Source organism: Nerophis ophidion, linkage group LG04, assembly GCF_033978795.1.
Source record: "Nerophis ophidion isolate RoL-2023_Sa linkage group LG04, RoL_Noph_v1.0, whole genome shotgun sequence".
Lineage (NCBI taxonomy): Eukaryota > Metazoa > Chordata > Actinopteri > Syngnathiformes > Syngnathidae > Nerophis > Nerophis ophidion.
In genome coordinates, this window is record NC_084614.1 from 76,724,026 (window position 1) to 76,734,810 (window position 10,785).

A 10,785-nucleotide genomic window follows, 5' to 3' on the forward strand; every position below is an offset into this window, starting at 1 on the left:
CCATATAAGCTCATACACGACACATTCTACAGATAGTGTATAAAAAAAACCTATATAGTGGAATAAAAGAGGTGAAAACATGTTAAATGCAACAAAGAAAAGTTGCATTGTTGAGTCTAATAAAGCTGCCATGCAGGTTGTTTTCTCTTTAAAGCTGTCATTGCTCAAAAATAATAATGAATCAAACTCAATGTTGTTACAAATTATTTAAAATAGTCATGGCTCCAATTACGTCACATACAAAATTTGACTAAAGAGTATTTTTATAGGATATTTTGTGTTTATCCTACAAAAAAAAAGGGGTTTTGACTAATAGGGCAAAAAAAAAAAAAAGAAACGAAGAAGCTGTCACGTACTTGCATGGCTGCTCTAGTTGTGACCCCAAGATGCAGGAGACAGGAGGACGACGTGCGGGTGAGAGTCTTTTAATTCCCACAGGGAGCACAAGGAGGTGCAGCAGGGAAGTGCACAGAAGCATATGCAGCATACAGAAAAACCAAAGTAACGTTTCACAAAACAATCCTTGAGCCCTGACTGGAGGGCGAGGCAGGCATAAATAGAAGCCAGTTGATTAAAGTAAAAGTACCAATGATTGTCACACACACACTAGGTGTGGTGAGATTTTCCTCTGCATTTGACCCATCACCCTCACCCCATGACCAGGTGTGGCCAGGCTGCCAATCAATGACAGGTGAGGAGGGAAAAGGGCTCAGGGAGACAAACAGGAAGTGGGACCAAAATAAGAGCGCCGACTAGGAGATAAACACAAACGCAAACAGACCGCGTGACACCTGACGTGACAGGTCGTCACAGAAACGAGGGATGGATCTGAAATTTATCGAGGGACTTAAGTGTTGAAAGTAAAAAATAATGTTTGACTTATTTTTATGAGTGGGGCCCGTTTGGTTCCTAATAATTTCAGTTTTACAAGTTTTAATTGTCATTGCTAAAAAAAAATAATGAATTAAAATCGATGATGTTATGAATTATTGACATATTTAAGATTGCAATTAAGTTGAGTGAAAATTATTATTTTGTGCTTTTGCCATAACAAAACAAGATTTTGACAAAAATGGCGTAAATTATGAAAAAAAAAAGACTGATAAGGACGGATAAACCTGAAATTGATAAAGGGATTTAAGTGTTGAATGAAAAAGTAAAAACATAAACAAAAATGACCTACTTCTACCATTTTTATGACTGAGACTCTTCCTGGTCCCCAAGAAAGCAGTGCGAGGCGAGTGGAGAAAAAACGGATTTATTGACAGAGATGTGACACAATGTGATATTGATCATAAGCAGCGGCCATTGAAAGAAAAGAAGAAATCCTCGTCATGACGTCAAGGCCATGAAACGTGCAATTTTACAGCCACCAACGTTTGATCTTGAAAGTCTTTTAACGGCCAAAGAAGAATACATGGAATAGCGTGAGGAGCAGTCGGACGAAGAACAAAGCACATCTCCATCTCATCTCCGAGTGTGATGACGTCCCTCAGCGATGGAGACATCTCCCTGTGTTCCAGTGCACAAAGCATCCTGGAGGAAGAAGACCACTCAGCACATTCCCGACAGAAGCAGGTGAATCCAAGTTGAACATCATCTTCACACAAGAACATTTGGAGGTGCAGACAGTCCATGTGAGCTTACTCAGCCTTCAGCCGCCTGCACGTTCTCGTCGAGCTCCACGCCGCCGTGGCGAGCTGCGGGACAAACGCAAACGGTGAAGGAAGAACATCCAAAAGGTGCCTCGTCACTCACATCAGATCTTTGAGGTGTGACTTGGAAACATGACGAGTCAGCACACTTGATGTCTCATTTGGCTGATCATCATCATGAGGACTCCTGTCAAAAGTGAGATATGCCAGACTTTGTATTGCGTGTGCTCACAGGAGGGACTTTTATTGTGAAGGAGTCAGCTCCAGTTGGGCTTTTCCGGCTAAAGTTGTAACAAAGGTCCACATCAGACCTCCATGTGAGTGACGCTTCACCACGGCTTTGTTTCTTGCGGCTCAAAGAAAAGATGTTTTACTTACCAGCTGGATCGTACTGGGCTGAAATGAAAGAGAAACAAGGTGAAGTGGACTTTTCCCCTCACGTCACGCCGTGTTTCTACGTGAGAGTGTGCGCTCTGTCTCTGTGGATCTTTGAGTGTTTGGCTGGAAGGCAACTAAAAGATGGCCGCACCTTTGCAGCCCGGATGAAAGCATCAACTCACGGCCTGGACCGAGTGCACCGAGAAGAAGAAGACAGAGGACATTGGCGTCCCTCACCTTGTCTGTTTCTGTGACGCCTGACCATGACCATGATGATGATGATGATGATGATGGCCGCCACAGCGAGGACCGCCGCCGTGGCAGCGAGGGCGACGCTCAAGTTGTCTGTGGAGAGCAAAAAAGCACAAGTGGAGTGACAAAGCATGAAGAGGAAACCTTCATGACTACTTTGCATGCAGACGTCAAGCGTTGTCATGGTGACATGGATCAATAATGGTGACAGGTGGACTTGTGATGGGAAACATCTCCAACTAAATGTGTCTTTCTCACCTTCATGGCTTGCGTTGCTCAGGATGCTTCTTCTCTCCAGCTTGGTGACCAAGTCCTCCTTGACGCCTGACAGCTGAAACACACATTCGTACTTGCCCTCCACGTCGGCCGTCACCTCCACTTTCAGCGCCACCGACATCTGGAAGGTTCCGTCGTGGTTGGGGAGTATCTCTCCGTGCTCCACGTCCTCGAAGATCTGCTCGCCGTCTTTCCTCCAAAACAGGTCGGCACCGTCGGGGTAGAAACCTGTCGCCATGCAGCTGACCGGAGAGGACGGCGTCTTCTGGAGCAGGAACACCTCTGGAAGCTCTGCACAGGAAGTGATGTCACGTGTGAACACAGGACAACGTGGGGAGAAGGTGTGGATGGAGGTAAAGATGAGGAGAAGGTGTGGATGGAGAGAAGGTGTGGATGGAGGTAAAGATGAAGAGAAAGTGTGGATGGAAAGAAAGTGTGGATGGAAGTAAAGTTGGAGAGAAGGTGTGGATGGAGGTAAAGATGGAGAGAAGGTGTGGACGGAGGTAAAGATGGAGAGAAGGTGTGGACGGAGGTAAAGATGGAGAGATGGTGTGGACGGAGGTAAAGATGGAGAGAAGATGAGAACAGAGGTAAAGATGGAGAGAAGATGAGAACAGAGCTAAAGATGGAGAGAACGTGTGGATGGAGGTAAAGATGGAGAGAAAAGGAGAGAACAGAGGTAAAGATGGAGAGAAAAGGAGAGAAAAGAGGTAAAGATGGAGAGAAAAGGAGAGAACGGATGTAAAGATGGAGAGAAGGTGTAGATGGGGGAAACATGGAGAGGATAGATTGAGGTAAAGATGGAGAGAAGGTGAGGACAGAGGGAAAGATGGAATGGAGGAGAGAATGTGGTAAAAATGGAGAGAAGATATGGACGGAGGTGAAGATGGGGAGAAGATATGGACGGAGGTGAAGATGGAGAGAAGGTGTGGATGGAGGTAAAGATGGAGAGAAGGTGAGGACAGAGGAAAAGATAGAGAGAAGGTGAGGACAGAGGAAAAGATAGAGAGAAGGTGGGGATGGAGGTAAAGATGGAGAAAAGGTGTGGAAGGAGGTTAAGATGGAGAGAAAGTGTGGATGAAGAAAAGGTGGGGATGGAGGTAAAGATGGAGAAAAGGTGTGGAAGGAGGTAAAGATGGAGAGAAGATGAGAACAGAGGTAAAGATGGAGAGAAGATGAGAACAGAGGTAAAGATGGAGAGAAGATGAGAATAGAGGTAAAGATGGAGAGAAGGTGTGGACGGAGGTAAAGATGGAGAGAAGGTGAGGATGGAGGGAAAGATGGAGAGAAGGAGAGAATGGAGGTAAAGATGGAGAGAAGATATGGACGGAGGTAAAGATGGAGAGAAGATGAAAAAATATGTAAAGATGTAAAGAAGATGAGAACAGAGGGGAAGATGGAGAGAAGAGGTGGACGGAGGTAAAGATGGAGAGAAGATGAGAACAGAAGTTAAGATGGAGTGAAGGTGTGGATGGAGGTAAAGATGGAGTGAAGGAGAGAATGGAGGTAAAGATGGAGAGAAGGTGAGAATGAAGGTAAAGATGGAGAGAAGGTGAGAGAAAGAGAGAAGAGTATAAAGAGACAGGGTGTAATGTCAGTAATGTTCCTATAGGGGGAGTGCTAACAAGTTAAAAGGTGAAAGTACATGTTGTGTTTCTACCTGTTCTCATTAGGACCTCCTTCCCATTGTTCACATGCTTCTTCAAGTAAGAAGGACAATCCTCAGTGAAGTAAAACTTATAGTATTCTAGTAGATGTTTGTCCTGGTCCCTCTTGAGTTTGGTGGGGAAAGCTTGTTGTTTTGCTGCAGTAAATGTCCATGTCTTCATGTCCAACGATATGTAATCTTCTCCATCATAACCTCTCTGATCCCAACCTTTAACTTCATCAGTCTCATCATTCCATTCACATCCAGACATCCTCTGGAGAATGTGAACACCTGAGACACACACACACACACACACACACACACACACACACACACACACACACACACACACACACACACACAGTATTAGTGTAGGTTATTATGGGATGGACAGAGACAAGTATCAGTGCAGTAATGTGTGTTTACTACAGTATAAAAAGAGTACATCAAATACATTTAAGTAGTAGAAAGTTCAACATAAACAAACCTCCAGTTTGGTTGAAACGCTTCTTAAGAACTTTAAGGTTGTGTTTGTCCCTCAACTCATTACCAACACTGATCTCTGTTTGTCTCTGCCAGTATTTTGGATCCTCTGCTGTGATTTTGTTCATCCAGTCCTGTTTGGCTTCTGCTTTCCTGCTGTTGCTGTCATAGTGAGAAATCTGAACTCCATCAACATAACCAACCTCCACAAACTCTGGGAAGTTTGGAACTTGAGAGGACGCAGTGAGGAAATACTGCAGCGTGTGAATCACTGAAAGAAGAAAACAACAACAGGATGAATTTTTATTATTTTGTTTCATGTTCAACAATCTTGCACTGTGAATATTTTAGCTCCTTCCGTCTTCAGTCGGGTCTTAAAGTGAACATCAAACACTGCTAGATATCACAGTCAAGACTCACATGTTCTATGACAAATACAACACATTAATAATATTACTAACATCTGTTGACAGTTTGAACATTTTAAAAATAAACATATATTTTCTACAATGGAGGCTGAATAAAAAGTACAACAGAGTTGAACACAACCTGTTCTGCCCATTTGATGTCGACTCTTACTGACATCTTGTGGCGGGGTGATGTTACTACACTTGATTAGTTTCTGACACTTCCGTGTTTGAAGATTTGTGTTCGTTCTTACAAGCCTTGGAAAAATAAGTCTTTGAACAAGAAACACTAAAGTGAAAATAAATAAAGAGCCTAAACGGATTCATCTGCTTCTGTAAACTTCTTGGAACATTTTAAATTTTTACTAGGAAAAAGGGAAAACAATAAATATGTTTAAAAAGAACCAGGATTAAGTAATAAAGGTCTTAAATAATACAACAATAATTTAATTAATAAGTAACAGAAACTATCAGAAGTCAACTAAGTGAAGGCACAAAGAGGATTTATGAGTAAAATATTAATAAACTTATAAAAAGGACTTACCAGGCGTCACGCTGTGCATTTGCACGACCAGAAGAAAGAATAAAAACAAGTTCATGATGTCAGCGCGAAACAAAAAGATGTTTGCCGCTTTTAATCCCGCAGAGAAAGACAAAAGTGACGAACACTCGCTTGACTCGCAAACAGGAAAAATGAACCAGGAACTGAACGTGGGGGAAAAGTGTGAGGCAGACGCTTCTGCTGGCAGAATATCAAAGAAAGTGAAAGTAAAAGTAGACACGGTAAAGCCAAACATTGAATGCATGCTTGTTTCAAGTCACCTAAACTCGATGGTGATCATTTTTATTTTTATTTTGTCGTACCTGTCAAAGGTGAACACACTTATCCACGTAGGTGAGTAGTAACGAGTTACATTTACTTAGATAAGAAACACAACTTTTACTTTGCTATATAACATATTCAATATATGTATAAAAACATACATTTAGGCCTCCACTCAGGCTTCATCCCAGGGACCCCAAAGGATTTTGGTCAAAAAAATATTTAAAATGTGTCATTATTTTGTATTATTATTATTCCAGGTTTATCAATCAATGTATTTTATTTCGGCAATCTTCACATAAAACAAAGAACAACAACAAAAAAAGAAAAAAAACACTCATTTGAGCAATGATTGAGCCGAAAGGGTGTAGGTTGAAGCAACGCTTACATAAACCTACCCCATCACAACAAGAACAAGGTTCAAAATATATAAAATCTAAAACATGCTTCACTTATATTACTTTTTTTTAAACAATATATAAGCAACATATATGTAGCACATGTCTCATATACACAGTTAAACATTTAAATCAAACATATACATTTGTACACTTATGTATATATATATATATACATATATATTATACATACACAATGTATTTAAATTCCATATAAAGTGGTAATATATACATTTTAATATAACCTATATGTATAATTATGAAATCATAAATTGTATTTATATACATATTATATATTATTGTCTTTCTAAAACAATGTTTGCTCTTCTTTCTTATACTTACTCATGATAAATGATTTAAAAAGCTTTTTAAACTGGTTTATGTTGGTGCTGTGTTTTATTTCATCCTTTAAACAGTTCCATATTTTAACCCCTGCTATTGTTATACTCATTCGTTTCTGCGTTGTTCTACAATATTGGATCTTAAAAAGTAGTTCTCCTCTTAAATTATAATTCCCTTCTCTTTGTAAAAAATCTTCTGTAACCCTGTTGGAAGTCAATCTTTACTTGCTTTATAAATCATTTGGGCAGTCTTGAGTTGGATGAGATCTGGTAGTTTTAAATCAAATGTTTTTATAAATAATCCATTAGTGTGTTCTCGGGGTCCTGTGTTATGTATCAGTCTGATGGCCCTTTTTGGCATTATGAATAGTGGTTGGATGTTCGTCCTGTATGTATTTCCCCAAACTTCTAGACAGTAACTCAAATATGGTAAAACAAGTGTACAATAAAGAGTGTGTAATGTTTTTTTGATGAAGAATGTGCCTTGTTTTACCCAGGACAGCAATACTTCTCGCCAACTTCCCTTTGATGTATGTAATGTGTGACTTCCCTTTGATGTATGTAATGTGTGACTTCCCTTTGATGTATGTAATGTGTGACTTCCAGCAGATCCTGTGGTCCAAGATCACACCCAAAAATTTGATTTTGTTTACTCTTTCTATACTTACATTGTCTATATATAACTTTACATCTATATCATTTCTCTTATTTCCAAATAACATAAAGTTAGTTTTATTTAGGTTTAATGATAATTTATTAGCATCAAACCATTTTTTTAGTTTACACATCTCCATGGTGACGGTCCTCAGGAGCTGCTGCAAGTCCACATCAGAACAGAGTACATTGGTGTCATCCGCCAATAACACATATTTAAGGTTTTCAGTTACTTTACAAATATCATTTATATACATGATGAACATCTTGGGCCCTAAGACTGACCCCTGTGGTACCCCACATTTAATATTTAACCAACATGATTTTTTTTGTGATATCTGTACAAACTGCTTTCTATCAGATAAATAACTTTTTATCCATTCCAGAACAATACCCCTAAAACCATATTTTTCCATTTTTCTAATAAGAATACTATGGTCTACTGTATCAAAAGCCTTCTTAAGATCTAAGAATACTCCTATTGTATATTTATTTTTATCAATACTATCAGTTATTTCTTCAATTAAATCAATTGATCGATTATTCCTGAAACCATACTGCCTATCTGTTAATAATTTATTTTTTTCTACAAAGCCATCCAGTCTATTTATAAATATTTTTTCTAATATTTTGGAGAACTGTGGTAATATTGAGATTGGTCTGTAGTTTGTGAATAAGTGTCCGTCTCCCGCTTTGTGAATAGGAACAACTTTTGCAATTTTCATTAGTTGAGGAAATACTCCCATTTCAAATGAAAGGTTAAATAGATACGCTAATGGAGCACTAATTCCATCTATCACATACTTTAAAGTTTGCATGTCTATATCATCCACATCTTTGCTTGTTTTGTTCTTAAAACTTTTGACTATGTCCCTGATTTCTCTTTCTACTACTGGTTTTAAAAACATTGTTTTAGGGTTTGGGTCGATATAATCTGCTGCATCTATTTTTGTCCCTTCTACATTTATCTCTTCTGCTAGTTTCGGTCCAATATTTATAAAATAATCATTAAATGTATTTACTATCACCTCCTTATCCTTAAACATGTTGTTATTTTCCACAAAGTATGGTGAGTATTGATTATCATCAGTTTTATTTCTAATAATACCATTTAATATTTTCCATACACCTCTTATATTATTCTTGTTATATTCCAGTTTATTTATATAATAATCTTTTTTACACATTCTGATTATATTGATTAGTTTATTTTTATATTTTTTATATTTATTTTCATTTACTAAAGTTCTATTTTTTATAAATTCCTTATATAAAATATTCTTTTTTTACAGGCATTTTGGAGTTTAAATCTGTAGATCAACATTAGGTCTATCTGTCAATATAACCTTTTCAAAGATTTAAGTTGTATGCCCTTTTTGTCAAAGAAAACCCTGTTTTGTTATGGAAAAAAACACAAAATATGCAATAGTTTCCCCCAATAGAATTTTAAAGTGGAATAATTTAGAGTATATAATAATTGGAAGCTTAAAAATTTCAACGCATCAATCAATCAATCAATGTTTATTTATATAGCCCTAAATCACAAATGTCTCAAAGGACTGTACAAACCACTACGACTACGACACCCTCGGAAGAACCCACATAAGAGCAAGGAAAACTCACACCCAGTGGGACGCCAGTGACAATGATGACTATGAGAAACCTTGGAGAGGACCTCAAATGTGGGCAACCCCTCCCCCCTCCCCTCTAGGGGACCAAAAGCAATGGATGTCGACCAGGTCCAACATGATAATGTGAAAGTTCAATCCATAGTGGCTCCAACACAGCCGCGGGAGTTCAGTTCAAAGCGGATCCGAGACTGCAGCGAGAGTCCCGTCCACTGGAAACCATCCCAAGCGAGGCGGATCAGCAGCGTAGAGATGTCCCCAACCGATACACAGGTGAGCGGTCCATTCTGGGTCCCGACGAGCGGTCCATCCTGGGTCTCGACTCTGGACAGCCAGTATTTCATCCATGGTCATCGGACCGGACCCCCTCCACAAGGGGGGGGATGACCCTCATTAACTAATAACGTTTTTGGAGACAATGATCTGATCTTTAGAAAACCCAATATTATAGGTAGTGGGCGGTTCTAAGGAGTTGTTGATAAAATTATCCGTAGTAGCAATATTAATAATGTTGCGTTTATTATGCGCAGTGCACTTAAAATAATTACGACCATATCTAGGAATTGATATGAGGGGAATTTTCAGATTTTCTACTTGGTGCTGCGATAAACTGAACGCATCATAATTTGCCACCTCAGTAGAACGCATGTCTAACTCTGACGTAGTCATAGTCATAGCAGAAAAACCATTATGTGAGTTGTGTATTATTCTAAGAAAATTGCTATGTGTACAGGGATTATCCAGCCTGGCGCTGGCTAGTTCTAACTTAACTGACTCCATACCCAGGCTAGCAGGCTCTATAATTGCCTGTGACCGGGCTTGCACTAGTGCAGTTAGTCAAATGTGGCTCAATGCGAAATCTATGTTCCGAGATTAGAGGATAGCGCCTTTCTGGTTAGGGTGAAGGCCGTCTCTCCTCAGCAAGCCAGGTTTGCCCCAGAAAGAGGGCCAATTATCAATAAACGTAAATCCCTGTTGTCTACAGAAGCTATCCAGCCACTTGTTAAGAGAGACTAATCTGCTATATCTCTCATCATTGCCTCTCCCAGGCAGGGGGCCAGAGACAATTACTCGATGCCTGGACATCTTTCTAGCGAGATTACAAGCCCTGGTTATGTTTCTCTTTGTAATCTCTGATTGTCTCATCCTAACGTCATTGGAGCCAACGTGTACAACTATGTTCGCATAACTAGTGGTGCGGTTAGCCATTCGTACGTGTTTACTAGGCCTGTTGCGAGTCAGCTCCCTAAGATTAGCTTCAATGCCCCCGGGAATACACTTAATTGTGGCTGGTTTGCTAAGCTTTATGTTTCGGCTGATGGAGTAAATTAAACATTGATTCGAATTTATTATTATTTTTTTAGCAATGACACCAAAAAAAATCCTACTAAAATCATTGGGGATCCAAAAGTGTCCTACTCATTAGAAATAAAATTTAGAAAATATATTTTTTTTACAGTTTACTTTAAACACAATTGTCTTCAGATCAATTTAAGATACATCCGTCAATTATATATATATATATATATATATATATATATATATCCATCTACTATCCATCTTTTTCCACTTATCAGAGGTCGGGTCGCGGGGGCAACAGCCTAAGCAGGGAAACCCAGACTTCCCTCTCCCCAGCCACTTCGTCTAGCTCTTCCCGAGAGCCAGACGAGGATCCCGAGGCGTTCCCAGGCCAGACGGAAGACATAGTCTTCCCAACGTGTCCTGGGTCTTCCCCGTGGCCTCCTACCAGTTGGACGTGCCCTAAACACCTCCCTAGGGAGGCGTTCAGGTGGCATCCTGACCAGATGCCCGAACCACCTCATCTGACTCCTCTCGATGTGA

General features: G+C 39.7%; 1 protein-coding gene across 1 annotated transcript; it reads right to left on the bottom strand.

Moving 5' to 3' along the window:
* Window positions 1–1,242: 1,242 nt before the first annotated feature.
* LOC133551924 (class I histocompatibility antigen, F10 alpha chain-like) lies at window positions 1,243–5,846 on the bottom strand. Its single transcript, XM_061899131.1, has 8 exons — window positions 5,644–5,846; window positions 4,697–4,963; window positions 4,222–4,500; window positions 2,544–2,852; window positions 2,271–2,378; window positions 2,034–2,051; window positions 1,648–1,700; window positions 1,243–1,536 (listed from the first exon to the last, which is right to left on the bottom strand). The coding sequence occupies exons 1-7, from the start codon at window positions 5,696–5,698 to the stop codon at window positions 1,648–1,650; spliced, it is 1,089 nt and encodes a 362-aa protein (XP_061755115.1). The 5' UTR covers window positions 5,699–5,846; the 3' UTR covers window positions 1,243–1,536.
* Window positions 5,847–10,785: the final 4,939 nt, after the last annotated feature.

Coding starts and splice junctions, on each gene's coding strand:
- LOC133551924 (XM_061899131.1), bottom strand. CDS start 5,698: ATGAACTTGTTTTTATTCTTTCTTCTGGTCGTGCAAATGCACAGCGTG. Junction 4,501..4,696: donor GCGTTTCAACCAAACTGGAG/GTTTGTTTATGT, acceptor TGTGTGTCTCAG/GTGTTCACATTCTCCAGAGG. Junction 2,853..4,221: donor GGAGGTCCTAATGAGAACAG/GTAGAAACACAA, acceptor CTTCCTGTGCAG/AGCTTCCAGAGGTGTTCCTG.